Source organism: Hibiscus syriacus, unplaced genomic scaffold, assembly GCF_006381635.1.
Source record: "Hibiscus syriacus cultivar Baekdansim isolate YM2019G1 unplaced genomic scaffold, ASM638163v2 tig00010533_pilon, whole genome shotgun sequence".
NCBI classification, from domain to species: domain Eukaryota; kingdom Viridiplantae; phylum Streptophyta; class Magnoliopsida; order Malvales; family Malvaceae; genus Hibiscus; species Hibiscus syriacus.
In genome coordinates, this window is record NW_024062223.1 from 1,862,926 (window position 1) to 1,879,911 (window position 16,986).

At 35.0% G+C, this 16,986-nt stretch overlaps 2 protein-coding genes and 1 pseudogene across 2 annotated transcripts; 2 read left to right on the forward strand and 1 right to left on the reverse strand.

The window, feature by feature from the left end:
- Window positions 1–529: 529 nt before the first annotated feature.
- Window positions 530–1,252, forward strand: LOC120204056 (NDR1/HIN1-like protein 26). Its single transcript, XM_039204147.1, has one exon. It carries the CDS (start codon window positions 575–577, stop codon window positions 1,247–1,249), a length of 675 nt encoding a protein of 224 aa, XP_039060078.1. The 5' UTR covers window positions 530–574; the 3' UTR covers window positions 1,250–1,252.
- Window positions 1,253–2,020: 768 nt separating this feature from the next.
- On the forward strand, window positions 2,021–2,797 carry LOC120204029. The gene is made up of 2 exons (XM_039204131.1): window positions 2,021–2,429; window positions 2,574–2,797. The coding sequence occupies exons 1-2, from the start codon at window positions 2,219–2,221 to the stop codon at window positions 2,795–2,797; spliced, it is 435 nt and encodes a 144-aa protein (XP_039060062.1). The 5' UTR covers window positions 2,021–2,218.
- Window positions 2,798–2,946: 149 nt separating this feature from the next.
- Window positions 2,947–15,479, reverse strand: LOC120204030 (annotated as a pseudogene).
- Between the last annotated feature and the right edge of the window lie 1,507 nt (window positions 15,480–16,986).

The window sequence follows — 16,986 nt, forward strand, 5'->3', positions numbered from 1 at the left end:
ATGAATGTTGGTTTAAATTACTTCACTGTAAATTCGCCATGTTTGATGAGAAATTTTTATTTAGAATGGAAAAGAAAGACAATGAAGGCAAGTTTTGAGAGAAAATATTATCATATTTTTTATTTTATTGAAATTTTGTAGAATAGAGAAAGAAAATAGTCATGAAATAGAAGCAAATAAAGATGATTCTTCATCATAGATCACATTTCATGTTAGGTATGATCTTTAAAATTACAAAAATTTATTAATATGAAATTAACTCATCAATAAAATATAAAAAATAATATTTAATTTATACAAATATTTTTCAATCTATCCGTTATCATAAAGTTGATGGATGTTTTATAATGGATGTATAAGAAGAAAACATCATCTATGAAAATGGAGTCATTGACAGAAAGGAAGCCTACTGATTAAATAATCAATGGTATTATTCCTTTCTTAGCCATGCAGACTGCTTTAACATTCCCTAGTCTTGTCTTGTCTTCCCCGCCACCTTTACACCACATAAACACCCTTCACACCAACACAATCTACCCCGGTTCCGAAACCTTGTCTATTTTCTAAGAACACAATGTCCAGTTCCGACAGGTTGCCGATCCGACGCACCGGTCAGGACTCCCAACCCATGAAACGCCAGCACACTGCTCGATACTACGCCGAACGGGTTCGTGAAAGCTGCACAGCTATGGTCACCAAAACAGTGTGCGCCATCTTTTTATGTGTCGTTTTAGTTGTCGGCATTGTTTTCTTCATCTTATGGATTAGTTTACGCCCTCATCGTCCGAGATTCCATATGGTGGAGTTCACCGTCCCTGGTTTGACTCAACCCACAGGCTTTGAGAATGCTGAAATAACGTTCAATGTCACCGTCAGGAACTCCAACCAACACATCGGAATCTATTACGACACCATGGTCGGCTCGGTTTTTTACAGAGATCAACGGATTGGGTCAGCTCCATTGATGGACCCGTTCTTCCAGGAACCGAAGACGACTACGGTCGTGGACCGTACGTTCGGTGCGGCTACGCTTACGGTGAACAGCAAGCGATGGGAGGAGTTTATGAACGATAGGCAGAAAGGGATGGTGGTTTTCCGGTTAGATATAACGTCAGTCATTGGATTTAAGGTTTCTACATGGAGGAGTAAACATCATAGGATGCATGTCAATTGTGATGTTGCAGTTGGTCGAGATGGAACGATCTTGCCGGCTTGGAAGAACAAGAGATGTCCCGTTTATTTCAGTTGATTACTGCATGTGTGTGTGTCAATATATATATATATATATGTGTGTGGTGTAGTTCAATCATTCTTGTTTGATTTGATTAATCTGTACGGCAGTACCATTGTGTCTTATGATACACAATTTTAAACCTTTCAAGCTTTTAATCAGGATGTGAATGAAGTAAAACCTTGTTGATTAAGATCTAGATTTAGGAAATGATATTTAACCTGAATTTGATGAATTTTGATTTAATTAGATTATATTTTTAAAGAATTTAAATTTAGATCGTATCAAATTTTATTAAAGGAATGGGGTCGCATTGAGTTTAAGTTTAAGCTGAAAAAAAACTTCGATCAAACCCAACTTAACTCAAGATAATACTATAATTATCCATTATATATTTAAGAATAATTACATTAATATATTTTTATATTATTTTTAACTAAATATTTATTTTACCTAATAAAGATAAAAATTATATATATGGATTATTAGGTCGGATATATTTTTTTACCTAAAAAATTGAGTCAATTTCGAGTTAGATGAGATTTCTTCAAATCTGAATCGAGTCAAATACTCAAATATGGATGAAAAAGTTTAATTTTTTAGTCAAGTCGAGATGGACTAATCACCCATAAGTCATGTCCATTTATAGCTTACAAAATCAGAGATATTAATGGAATTAAGACTGAATTGTTCAATCTAAATTTATTTTTAAGAAATAAAGCTTCAAGGGGTAAACTCCCATGCATCAATTAGTCCTATAAACCTTACAGGTCACATAAAGCAAAGTAACTCACTAAAAGAAAAGAATACAGTTCGTATCTTCTCAACTTTCCATCTTAAACTTGAATCCTAAGGCGAATGAAACTCTTAAGCTTTAACTTTATTCTCACTCAAACCACTATTTCCCTAGACCTCGACATAAACCAAATTCCATTACCATTCAATTCCTGTGGAAACCTCTGTTTTGTTTTCCATTCTTAAACAATAATGTGCGAAACCAACAGCGTTACCTTTTGGCTTCTTCAGATTCTTGGCCTCATAGGTCTTCTTGCTCTTTGTCTATGGCTAGCGTTGCGTCCCAGAAGTCCCAATTATACGATCGTGAACTTTTCCATCCCTTCGGTAAACGATAGTAATGCATCCGATCATGGGATCATCCAATATGAGCTTGATATTGATAATCCGAATAAAAACTCAGGTATTTACTACGATGATATCTTCCTAATCTTTTATCATGGGGTGGATACGGTGGGGAAAAAACACTATCCCATCATTTTATCAAAGGAAGAATCGGAATTTCCGAGTGCTCAACCATGTCGATGTTGACACCCCCTTTGGACAGGTCTCCGCAGCGCTATACTGAATGCCACAGCTGAATTAAGAGTCGATTTATCAACTAATATCAGATACAAAACATGGGGCATAAAGAGCAAGCACCATGGATCACACAGGGAAGGAAATATACCGATAGGTAAAGATGGCAAGATATCCAACAACAAGAAGAAAGTTAAACTTCGACATGCATCGAAAAGGTTGAAACTAAGGGCAAAAAATTACAAAGCTTAATGAGGTTACAACCTTCATCGAGACAACACCAAAAATAGAACCCAAACAAACCTTTTCATATCATAGATGAACATAATCAATCTTTCCACCAAAATCCGACTTAAACTTGCAAAATCCTTTAGCCACATGAGGGAATAAAGCAGTTGACATTAGCAAAACCGAATCTAAGAAATTGAAGTTGTGGTCATGGTCAAGGAGCAATCATACAGTTAGCATTCTATCTCCCTCTCTCCAAATTAATTTCAAAGAAGGAAAATATAGTAAATTTTATCAGGGAGACAAGTACCATATATAACTGTATGAACTAAGCTGTTAATAAACCTCAGGATTTCCCCTTCTCTGAACTCCGTCTCTGAATAGCAATTTGTCTTCGCCAAACATGAATAGGAACCTGCAAAGTGATAACTTGAATATGTTTAGGCCTCTTTTTGTGTCAGCCTTGGAAGAAAGTAAATTGACTGATGAGTGTTTAATCTACAGTTCCACCCTGATAACAGATCAGAGTTATTGAGAATGTAAAGTATCCTTACAGCATGGAAGCCACCATAGTCTCCAGCCTCTCTGATGTCCTTAGTGACACAGCTACTCTGACCTGCAACGGCAAACTTCAGTTAAAAAAAATACACTTCTCGAAATTATTCATAACTTTGCCTCCTCTACTATGCCGATGGAAAATAACCAAATCAACAAGGGAAAAACATACAATAAGCAAGACATTTGAGCAAGTAGACAGTCTGAAGTACACGAATGGGTTCCATTTCTTGACAACCATTTTGCCAATATGAAGATACATTTCTAAACGTGCAAATGAATCGTCATACTGATCATTTAATTGTCATTATATAAAAAAATAGAAGGCCCCTCAACAACTTTATGCAATAATTATTTTTTTCTTCTTAACATCAAGTAAATACCTTTGATACAATAGAGACATGATCACGAACTGCTGCTCGCCCCCTAGAACTACGTAGTCTCCTATCCTGTGGTAGGAGATAAATCAAATATGATCAGAACTCTCAGAAGAAGTTGAAAATTTCATCATGTTCACATACATAACATGAATACACTCAACTACAAGAGAAACTTGAAGGGAAACTGGAAACAAGAAGGAAAAACTTAAGGATAACAATATCATACGTCACTGAACTTGCTATGCCGACCTGTCCACAAAGCATGCAACTTTTCCCAATAACTACATTATGTCCAATCTGCAAAGGCCATCATTTGGTAAGATTATACCAAGAGCATTCCTATCAACATGGGCAGACAGGAAAAAAAATACCCACTTGAACTAAGTTATCTATCTTTGAGTGATCTCCGATTAATGTGTCTCTCCAACTGCAGAATCAAATAGGTGATAGACTTTCGTAAAACATTTGACTTCTCAGAAATGCAGAAACTAGTCAGGAGGGGAAAACATTCATAGTCAAATAGATAACTAGCCTGCCCCGATTAATGCATGTGTTAGCTCCAATATCCACATGGTTCCCTATCCTAAATTTAGCATCTGAGGAAAAACAGAGGGAAAAAAATAGTAAACCAAAATACATTCTCAACAAATCTGAATAAAGTATCTGAAATCCACTTTTGATAATTTCCATAGGCTAACAAGCATCAATTCTTTTCCTTTTCCTTTATTCTTTTCTATATCAATAAGAATGAATTCAATAACATAAGGTACAAGTAATTAAATGTAAAAACAAATCATGGCATTCCATTCATCCGTTGATCGCGTGTAAATGTATAGTGTCATGGCACATAAATCTGTGCAAGTATACATAATCGATGCAAGTAATATAGTAGTGAGTAAGTATCTTCTGCACAGAGATTAGAGGGCTTTTAAAAGATTGCTACAGCTAGGAATATGTGTCGCTAACTAGTCCTAAGTATATAAGTCTAATTATATAAACAAGGGAAAAAATATGCAGTGGCAAATGGTATGAACAGATGGAAAAAGTTTGTCGAGACAAGAAAAGTGTGAAGTGAGTAAACAGATAAATTTTGTCGTGGCAAGAAAAATATGCGATAGTAAATAAACAAAAGTTGTTAAGGCTAAAATTGTCAAAACTCTGGAAATAGACTGACAACCTCACACAATTAGACTTCTAACGGAGCACTTGGGTTAGATTTGCTATGATGAGAAATTATTCTATGTCTAGGATGATCTAGTATGATATGTCTATGCTGCCCGACAGGATTTACTAAAGTATTCTAGGACTTTTGCTATGGCAATACTACTCGGCGTGAACTACAACCTTTGGTTTGTCAAACTGTTGATACGACAATACCCCTCAACATAAACTGTAGCTTTTCGCCTATCTTACTCAAATATTTACCATTTTTAGTCGAATAAAACCCTTTCCTTATCTCTAAGGCAGATTAGAACCTCTCCATCCCAGATTAATTCCCTTGTTCACGTAGATCTAACCTAACTCTCTCGATATTAGGTATCAACTCCTAGAAAAATAGCAATCTCTCAAAAGCTCTTACAAAGACTAGGAATGTTTTGCCGTGGCACCAGACAATCTCTCAAAAGCTCTTACAGTGTCAATGTAAAATATTAAAACAGTGAATAAAACAACACTTAGCATAAACAAACTTAATCATTCTTTAACAATTGAATAAAGTATCATCAAATCATCATCCAACACCAAATAAAATAATTCATGGTGTGGTAAAAATCATCCCAAAAATCAATCTTTAAGTATAAGCCCTTAAAAGATAAGAAAGTGAAGAACAAGATGAAGAAAAACTCACAGAACAGAGCTTTGCTATGACATCAAACCACCACCATGACTGCTCCAGCGGCTAGCCTCTATTGAGGGCTTAGCCGCTGCTCCGTCGAAGATTGGATATGGAGGGCACTAAGGATACACGAGTGGGGAACGATGGAAAAAAAGACGTCGTGACCGCCTTTTTTCAAGCCTAGGGTATTTTCTATATATGATTCTGAACACTTTATGAATAGTTATAATGGGTATTTATAGTGGGAATTTCTAGGGTTTAGTGCCCTTAAAAATTCTCTAAATACTCTTGAAGTTAAACCTTTTTTTGTGAATAACATAGCAGCTGGTAGTGGTCAAATTCCTTGATGAAGGCATGATTGCACGTGAGGTGAATAGGCCACCTGACCAAGTGGTGTCAGCAGTTCCGTCAGACTTGCAAGATAAAACTCGTCTTGGCAAGAAAATTTGTTTCTTACTGTCATCGTCTTCTGTTCCATTGGCCTTAGTAAATTAATTTGTCTCGGCAAATGAATTTTTCCTTAGTCATTTATTGCATCATCACAACCAACAAACAACCTTTCTCCTCAGCAGCATCAATTTAGCCAAATAAACTTTGCCTCGGTAAAACTTATCCACCACATGCAAATATGTCCTAAATACAACTAAATGCAGCTAAAATGCTAATTTAATGGCTTTTAAACACTAAATAACTTGAGTAAAAAACATAAAATATATTCTTCTTACGGAGTTATCACACTCCCAAACTTAAGCTATTGTTTGTCCTCAAGCAATGGATAATGAGTAATAGAAAAATGAAATTCTATGACAAAGTCTAAATCAGAAAGTCAAGTGGTTTAAAATTTTAGCCCTCAACAACAATTTTGGCCTCAACATAATAAACTAACTGAGAAGTAAAATACATTTCCTTAGACTAGAATCCTTTGTTAGCGTGTGTTCGTGATTGTATCTAGTCTATACGTAACGAATTTAGAAAACTCCTAAGTAAGTTCTTTTGTTTTGCCAAGGCATAAAATTATTCAATAAGCACATCGTCACTCATGTTTATTCAACATTTAATTTCAGAGATTTTTTTAACATTGCCTTTTTTTAACAACTGCTACGAGGGGAGTCAGCCCATCACACTTACCATCCCACACTCTAGGTGAAAGGGAGCATACTTTACACCCCCGAGCTAGTCAGGTAGAGTAATCCCGTGACTATTTTCATTCACTCGTGTGCTAAGGCTACCATTTATTCAAGGGGGTTTCTAGGTAATGCTGTGGCACAGAGAAGCATCCCTCTATAGTTATTTCAATGCATTTATTCACAAGTCACCATAATTCAAAACATTAAGGAGTTTAACTTAGTCTTTCAAGCATTGATATGGCAGTTTAGTACATTACCAGAATTTTATGTCACGACGCGCAAAAGTTCTTTCATAAAAATTTTCTAAGTTCTTTAAGCATAGAAAACATACAATCGTGTTCAAAGAGTCATAAAGAATCAATTCCTAGGGTTGGTTCTATCCTCCTCAACAGTCATATACAATAATTTCCAGCCATGACAATTTTTTTATCATCAGTGGCATCATCAACTTATTCCTTGTAACTAACCTGATCCCAACTAATGCTATAACAAAAAAAATCTACTAAACATTATCAATGAAAATGACTAAGTATGAGCAATACCTCCCCTAAACCTGAGGGATACTGTAACACCTCCAACCCGTACCCGACCCGGATACGAATCTGAGGTGTCACATTAACTATTCAAAACTTTTTAAAACTTATAAAAATCATGAAAATTCAAACTTTCATTGAAATAAAATTAATAATTTACATAACTATATTCAACACATTACAAAAACCGATCAGAGCATATGTAAATCACAATTTGTCTACATGCCAACACCTTTGATACAACAAAATACATTATGTGTAATTTACTTCTGATCTGATCTTCGAGTGAAGTTATGTTGTTCTGCTGAACTTAGATCTGATCCTCATGCTTCTCAGTACCTACGTATAAAACGCTTACACGCTAAGTCATAGACTTAGTGAGGCATAAAAATATAATAATGCATTTCCTATAAATATGAACATGCAATCTAATTATTCAAACACAATCATAATTATCATATCATTATTCAATCACATCACATATGATTCAGTGTAACCAATAATAACATGATAACATAAAATAATGTAAACACTTTTTATATCTTTTATAGGCCCATGCACATTACTGAGAACATAAGGTATGCGAGTACATTGAGGTTGTGCACATATGCTGTCACCACAGCTCGTATAATTCCTACTTAGTGGCATATGAAATTTTTCCCGATGACCTCATATATATGTCCCGAAGGACCTATGTATATGTCCCGAAGGACCTATGTATATGTCCCAAAGGACCTATGTATATGTCCCGAAGGACCTATGTAACCTTCGACTCTTGGCATGCTAACTATACCTATAGCTCTTATATCACATAACATGAGCATTATTATTATGCTCCATATATTCATATAATCATTACTTCACCACATATTCATGTACTCATGTCATTTCTCTTATAATCACATATGTACATATATCCATCAATATCATATCATATAGCTTATGTTCACATGGATCATATAGCATGTATCAAAACATATAAACATATATCACTTATGCATGTGTTTATAATGATAATATTATATGCATGTTCATAACTATTGGACCATGAGAATTAACATAGGAAATAGACTTATCATAAGTCTTATTTCCATAAAATTACATATATAGTATACACTCACCTTAACCACACTTGATCCCACTCACTTCTATGACTTGATTTCTCTTTCTTGATCGTTCCTAACTTTTCGGTCGTTCCAGAACTTACTTGTGCTCGATGTCTACACAATCATACATTTTATATACATATCAACATTCCAAATATCATAATTTGATCCTTAATTTCTTAAGCTAAAAGAAAGGCTTAATTCTATTTTCCACTTGAAGTAGTATCGGTACCCAAGGTATGGTACCGATACTTCTCTAACTGCAGTATCGATACCAAGCCTAGGTATCAATACCCAATTTTGATTTTGTAATCCTTGTTTCAAAAATGGTATCGATACTCACCTTATGGTATCGGTACCCATGGTATCGATACTACCCTCCAGTTATCGATACCTCATGAATAACTTGTCAATTTTGGGCTTATAGTATCGATATTGTTCAATCAATATCGATACCCCTACTCCAAATTCATTCATTTACCCTTGAAGTATCGGTACTGAATGAAGCAATATCGATACTCATAGCCCAGAAATCACTTTTAAACCCGAAATTTACCCATATAATCTAACCCTTTCATTCTTTCACCCTTTTCATACACTTAAACTCATATACACATACTCTAATCAATTTATATTCATATAACACGTCCCTATCTTCCAAATCTCCTCTTATATGTTGAAATCAATAATCTTACCAATTTTCCAACATTTTCAAATTTCAATTCTAACACTTCATACTTCTTAATTTAGTTAATAACAAGTCAATTCTAGTCTCAAAATCTAATTACTACCTCTCTCCCTAGATTTCATTTAAAGACCCCTTATCTTTAATCTTGTCAAACTCCTTCATCTTATAGTTTTAAGACAACTTAAGTTTTCCTTAAGCTTAAGTATCACCTAAAGATCCCAAATCAAACTTAAATTCAACAAATAATCAACTCACAATAAAACTCACCTTTGCTATAGTAGCTCACAGCTGGAAGAAGAAGAAGAAGAGATTTCTAGAGAAATCTTTCTTTTTTCCCTTTTTTACATATCTCCACATGTATATATCTCCTCCATATCACATTTTAATTCATTAATTGATCGAATGACCATTTTTCCCTTCCATTCATCCTTATTTTCTATTTAGTCCTACATAGAATTTTCCATATAAGTCCCTAAACTATTCAATTTATCTACTTTAGTCACTAAATTATGAAGTTTTACAATTTGTTCATTAACCCGGTGTTTGGGATGTTACAAATCTCCACCTTACGAAAATTTGTCCTCGAATTTTCACTGTATAAAGAGATTGGGGTACTAATTCCTCATGTCCTCTTCACGCTCCCATGTTGCTTCCTCTACCTTGTGATTCCTCCATAATGCCTTGACCAATGGAATATTCTTGTTCCTTAACTATTTCACCTTATAAGCCAATATTTGTACCGGTTCTTCTTCATAAGTCAGGTCAGGCTGAACCTCTAACTCTTCTGGTATCACCATATGGGAGGGATCAGATCTATATCTTCAAAGCATGGAAACATGGAAAAAATTATGAATATTCTCCATTTCCGGTGGCAAGGCCAATTGGTATGTCATTGATCCTACTCTCTTATCGATCTCATAAGGTCCAATAAACCAAGGACTAAGCTTTCCTTTCCGTCCAAACCTCAAAACTTTCTCTCACGGAGACACTTTTTGTAACACCCCCAACCCGTATCCGACCCGGATACGAGTCCGAAGTGTCACATTGACTTTTCAAACATTTATTCGTATAAAATAGTGAGTAATTTAAAAACTTTGATAACATTTAACTTATTCAAAACGTTTACAAAATATATCAGAGTTCATACAATTTATATCTTTAGACTACATGCCAACTACACTCTATAACCAGTACATATATTTTCTGATCTGACATTTGGTAAGGAGAACTGACCTGTCTTGCTCCGCATTACTCTTTACTCTTCTTGAAACCTACGTGTGAAACAATCACACGCTAAGTCGAAGACTTAGTGAGGCATAAAAACTTATAATGCACTTTATAACATATATCAATACATGCATGTTCTGTTCTATCATGTTATACCAAATTACATGCTTTCTTCGTATCATATAAAATCATATCAGATTAATTACAGAAAATTCATACATACACATAACTCATCATTAACAGTTTATCATGTAATCACATACTTTTATGCTTAACCTTTTCAATCAAACACTATACACACACAACATCATATCATTTCTATAACATTTATCATACCACTAACATATATTTGTTCATATCTCTGGATTAGCCCATGTACATATGTGAGAACTATAGATATGTGAGTTTATGGAGGTTGTGCACTAATGCTGTCACCACAGCTTATATAAATGCACCAAAGTGCCACATAGAATTGCACCATAGTGCCGCGTAGAATTGCACCGTAGTGCCATATAATAATGTCCATAAGGACCACATATCATTCCTTAAGAATCATATACATATACTAGGGATCAAGTATGCGTCTCACCAGACTTCACACATGTTCCAAAGAATACATATATGTCCCGAAGGACCACATATCATTCCTTAAGAATCATATACATATGCTAGGGATCAAGTATGTGTCTCATCAGACTTCACACATGTTCCAAAGAATACATATATGTCCCGAAGGACCACAATGTCCCGAAGGACCACAATGTCCCGAAGGACCACATATCATTCCTTAAGAATCATATACATATGCTAGGGATCAAGTATGTGTCTCACCAGACTTCACACATGTTCCAAAGAATACATATATGTCCCGAAGGACCACATAGACCCTCGACTCTTGGCATGCCAACTATACCCCTAGCTCTCATGACACATAACATGGGCATTGTCATTTAACAGTTCACATTACTTGTCATTTCTCTTCTGTCACATACCATATGTATGTGTAATCATGTATTCCATATCATATCACATGTTCATATAAGCTCATAGCTTCTTTCACATATACATGTAATCACTTAGTCTATTTTCATGTAATTCTTTTCACTTCTCATATGATTTTATATTCATATCTCACATATTTCATATAGTCACTTGGCTTATTTCATTTCACATTGGGCATGTCTCATAGCATATATCACACATGCATATAATCATGTAACATATATAATAACCTATATCCATTTCATGTATCCATGCACATATCAAAATCATAAATCAAATAACATTGTATTATTACATACTTTGTTCCATAGCCATATATTTACATATCTTATACTTACCTAGTTTACTCTATTTCACACATAGTCACATAATCACGTAATATACTTACGCATAGATCATTTTCATACCTAAATCATATAACACCCAATTCTTCCTCATAAAGTTATATATTATATTCATATAATATCATATTATCCTATAAGTAAATACTTATCTTATGGTTTGGTATCATCATTTATACTCAATTCCCTTCACTAATATTATTCTCATATTACTCTATAGTCTAATCTTATTTAACTCATCACCTTTCTCATGTAGTCATATAAATCTATTATATAAATTCTTATAATTGATCACTTATACTATTAACATGTATGGCCACTTATCATATAACCTATTTCATATTCCCATGCAATCATATAGACCATTCATATTAATTCCTATACTTATCACAATACATGTATTCACACAATCATTTAACACATATTGTAATATATATCACATATACCCAAATCAAACATATGCCTATGATCATAAATTAATGCATTATAATATAGGAAATAGACTCGTCGCAAGTCTTATTTCCATTAAACATCATAAACTAACTTGTATGCACTCACCTGGCCTCACTAGTCCATTCCAATCTCTTATCTTCCCTTTTTATCGATCTTACTTGTCAATGATTCCGGAACTCGTTTAGGCTCTGAATCTACATAATTATAGATTTTAAGACAATTATTAGATACCTACACCTTGTAATTTGATACTAGCAACTTAAACGAACTTATTAAACCAATATTTATAATTTTTCTTTAGGGGGAATCGGTTCCCTCCTGTGGGGGTATCGGTTCCCCCACGACATTCTGGAAATTTTATTCGCTTGAAGGGGTATCGGTTCCCTTTGAATGGGTACCGATTCCCCTAGCCCAGAATTACATTTTTGAACTCGAAAATCCCTTCATTTTCAGCTCCATACCTCATACTTCACTTCCATTAATATTCCTAACTTTCATACACATAATTAAACTCGTTTCTACTCCATAATCACTTCCTTAAACTCAAAATCCTATCTTTTACATGATATTCAAGAATCATACTCAAATACCAACATGTTCTAACTTTAATTCTATCACCTTATACTTCTTAATTAGCTTGATAACAAGTCAAATCCAACTTCAAATTCTTATTATGACCTCTAATCCAATATTTCATTCAATGGCTTCTAACCTTTAATCTCCCTTAACTTACAATTCTTTGAGTTTCTACAACTCTTTTTCCTTCTATAATCTTTCTTAAGGCTTCCATAATTAAAACCATGCTTGAGTTTGAAGGATTAATCAAGAGAAATTAAACTCACCTTAGCTTGGGCTCTTCACGTTGAAGAAGAAAGAAGAATCAAGAGTTATCTGGAAACTCTTGTTTCTTTCACTTGGATATTATAATACCCATTATCTATTATTTAATTATTACCTTTGCTCAATGACCCTTTTATCCTTTTAGTTCTCATTCACTTACTAATTCATCCCACCCAACATCTTTAATTAATTTCTTCACTTTTCGATTAATTGAATTTGATCTCTGACATTTTAAATTTTACACTTTAATCACTAACCCGGTATGGAGGATGTTACACCTTTAAAAATACTTTATCTCCAACTTGAAATTCTGTATCTTTTCTCTTAAGATCAACATAAGATTTTTGTCTATCAGCTGCCGCTTTGAGATTGTTCTGAATCACTTGAACTTTTTCTTGCACTTCCTGAATCAACTCAAGACCAAGAACTTCTCGATTCTTAAACTCGTACCAATTCAAGGGTGTACGATACTTTATCCCATATAGAGCCTCATAAGAAGCCATTTTGATACTTGACTGGTAGCTATTGTTGTAAGCAAATTCAGTAAGTGGCAAGTATTTTTCCCATGATCCCTTGAACTATATTACACAAGCTCTCAATATATTCTCCAGAATTTGGATAGTCCGCTTGGACTGTCCATCGGTTTGTGGATGAAACGATGTGCTAAAGTTTAATCAAGTTCCTAATGCTCCATGGAAAGTCTTCCAAAATCTTGATGTGAATCTAGGATCCCGATCAGAAACAATTGAAACCGGTACACCATGTATTCTAATAATCTCCCTGATGTATAGTTCAACATACTTATCCATGGAGAAATCAGTTCTTACTGGAATGAAATGAGCTAATTTAGTCAATCTATCCACGATGACCCAAATTGAATATCTTTAGTTTGGAGTCAAATTTAACCCCGTCACAAAATCTATCGTCACGTTTTCCCATTTCCATTAAGGAATAGACATTGGTTGCAATAATCCTGATGAAACCTGATGCTCAGCTTTGACTTGCTGACAAGTCAAGCACTTGGACACAAATTCCGTAATACCTCTCTTCATTCCTAGCCACCAATATTGACTCTTGAGATCCATATACATCTTGTTTCCACCTGGGTGCATCGTCAATGAACTACAATAAGCTTCTGTTAACATATCATTTTTCAACTCAACATCATCCCGAATCACTAATCTCCCTCGGTAATACATATTCCCATCAGATTTAATCTCATAATCATTAAGCTCTCTATTCTTTACTTGTATCCTCTTTAAACACTTTTCATCTTTGGTTTGTAATTCCTTAATTCGATCCAACCATGTTGGCTTAAGTGTCAATTCCGCACATATTGCACCATCTCTATCCAATGACAACCTGGAAACTCTGCAGGAAAAACATATGGAAACTCTCTGACTATGGGAATTTCTTCAATCCCTTTCTCCTTGGTTATAGTATCCAACACATTAGCAATGAAACCCTGACATCCTTATAGTAATAACTTCTTTGCTGACATTACTGATATTACGTTTTCCAATAGATTCTATCTTTCACTAAATACTATAACTTTCAATCCGTCTGAACTGATTAATGTTACCCTCTTCAATCTACAATCAACATTAGCATGATAGAGATATAACCAGTCCATTCCCAGTATCACTTCGAATTCGTCAAAAGGTAATTCCATCATATTAGCAAGGAATTCAATTCCCTTAATCTGTATGGGACACCCTCGACACACTCTATTTACCTGAGCATTGTACCCTAATGGATTTTTCACTATCATATCACTACTAGTAGCTTCTAACTGAATTCCCCATTCTCTCACCAATTTACTACTAATATATGAGTATTTAGAACCCAGATCAATCAATACTACAATACATTTATCATACAATAGGAAAATACCTGCAATTATCTCTGGATCATCACGGTCTTCATTGGTCTTTATATTATACTCTCGGGCAGTAGAGCACACTTCTTGTTGAGTAGAGGATTCAGGTTGACTTCTTCCTCTACTCCTTCCTCTTCCTCTCTGAGACATCGAAGCAGATCGCTCCGACTGTGTAGGATCTCTGGCCCTCAATGGACAATCTCGCATATAATGTCCCATTTTCCCACACCGAAAACAAGCTCTGGATTTTACTTTGCATATACCGCTATGGCTTCTTCCACAAATCTGACATTGTCTGACCTGACCCTGATATGATCTCCCATCACCAGATCATACTGATTGAGTATGTCTAGCTCTCATCTGATTTGATCCTCTAGAGGAAGATGCCACTAACTTAGACCTTGCCTGAGATCGAAAACCAGAATCTCTACCTCTCTTGGGTGTTGCAGAAATTGATGAAGCCCCAGTTGTTTTGAACGGTTGAGTTCTCTACTCCCCAAACCTTTCATTTTGAGCTCTCTCTAGAGCTTTAGCACAATTTACTACCTTTTGAAACGAGGACAAGTTTAGCACGATCAACATTTCTTTCAACCTCGGGCGCAAGCCCTCCACAAACCATTCACACGCATCCTTCTCCGTTGGAATCAACTCAGCCGCAAAACGACTCAACTTATTGAGCTCACACTCGTATTCATATACAGCGTGATTCATTTCCTTCAGGTTCAAGAATTCTTGCTTCATCTGCTTAATGAATTGATCTCATATATACTTGTGCTTAAACTCTTCTAGGAACAAGGACCATGTCACTTGGTCACTTGTCATCCTCAAGGTGACATTCGTCCACCAGATTCTCTCTTGCCCACAAAGCAAGGTGACCACTCCATCTAACTTCTCAATATCAGAATAGTGGAGTCCATCTAACATGATCTTCACATCATTGAGCCAAAGGTCCGCAGCAGCATGACCTTCATCGCCTTCACCTTTGAACTCAGGAGCTCCTAATCCATTTAACTCATTTTCTACATTCATTCTTCGAGTAGAGGGAGTATGAAGTTGGAAACGTGTCAGGATAGCATCCAACGTCCTAAAGAAAACGTCTTGATCTTGTACAGGCACTCCAGAAAGTGCCTGTTCTTCACCTTGCCTGGCCAGGGCAGGTGAATTACTACTCTCTGCTAGCCTATCATCTTACGCTTCACTTCGGGAGATATCATGTTCGGAAATCTAATAAGATATAACCATATAATTCTATTAGCAAAACAACATACATGTTACTCTTATCAGATCGGAAGTTCTCACTATTATGTTGGCATGTACACATTTAAAGACATTCTAGACTTCAGTTTATGCCTAGAATCGGCTAAACCATAGCTTTGATACCATTAAATATAACACCCCCAACCCGTACCCGACCCGGATACGAATCCAAGGTGTCACATTAACTATTTAAAACTTTTTAAAACTTATAAAAATCATGAAAATTCAAACTTTCATTGAAATAAAATTAACAATTTACATAAATATATTCAACACATTACAAAAACCGATCAGAGCACATGTAAATCACAATTTGTCTATATGCCAACACCTTTGATACAACAAAATACATACAGTGTAATTTAATTCTGGTCTGATCTTCGAGTGGAGTTATGTTGTTCTGCAAAACCTAGATATGATCCTCTTGCTTCTCAGTACCTACGTGTAAAACGTTTACACGCTAAGTCATAGACTTAGTGAGGTATAAAAATATAATAATATATTTCCTATAAATATGAACATACAATCTAATTATTCAAATACAATCATAATTATCATATCATTATTTAATCATGTCACATATGATTCAGTATAACCAATAATAACATTATAACATATAATAATGTAAACACTTTTTATATCTTTTATAGGCCCATGTACAATACTGAGAACTTAAGGTATGCGAGTACATTGAGGTTGTGCACATATGCTGTCACCACAACTCGTATAATTCCCACTTAGTAGCATATGAAATTTGTCCCGAATGACCTCATGTATATGTCACGGAGGACCTATGTATATGTTCCGAAGGATCTATGTACCTCGACTCTTGGCATGCCAACTATACCTATAGCTCTCATATCACATAACATGGTCATTATTATTATGCTCCATATTTTCATATAATCATTACTTTACCACATATTCATGTACTCATGTCATTTCTCTTATAATCACATATGTACATATATTCATCAATCTCATATCATAC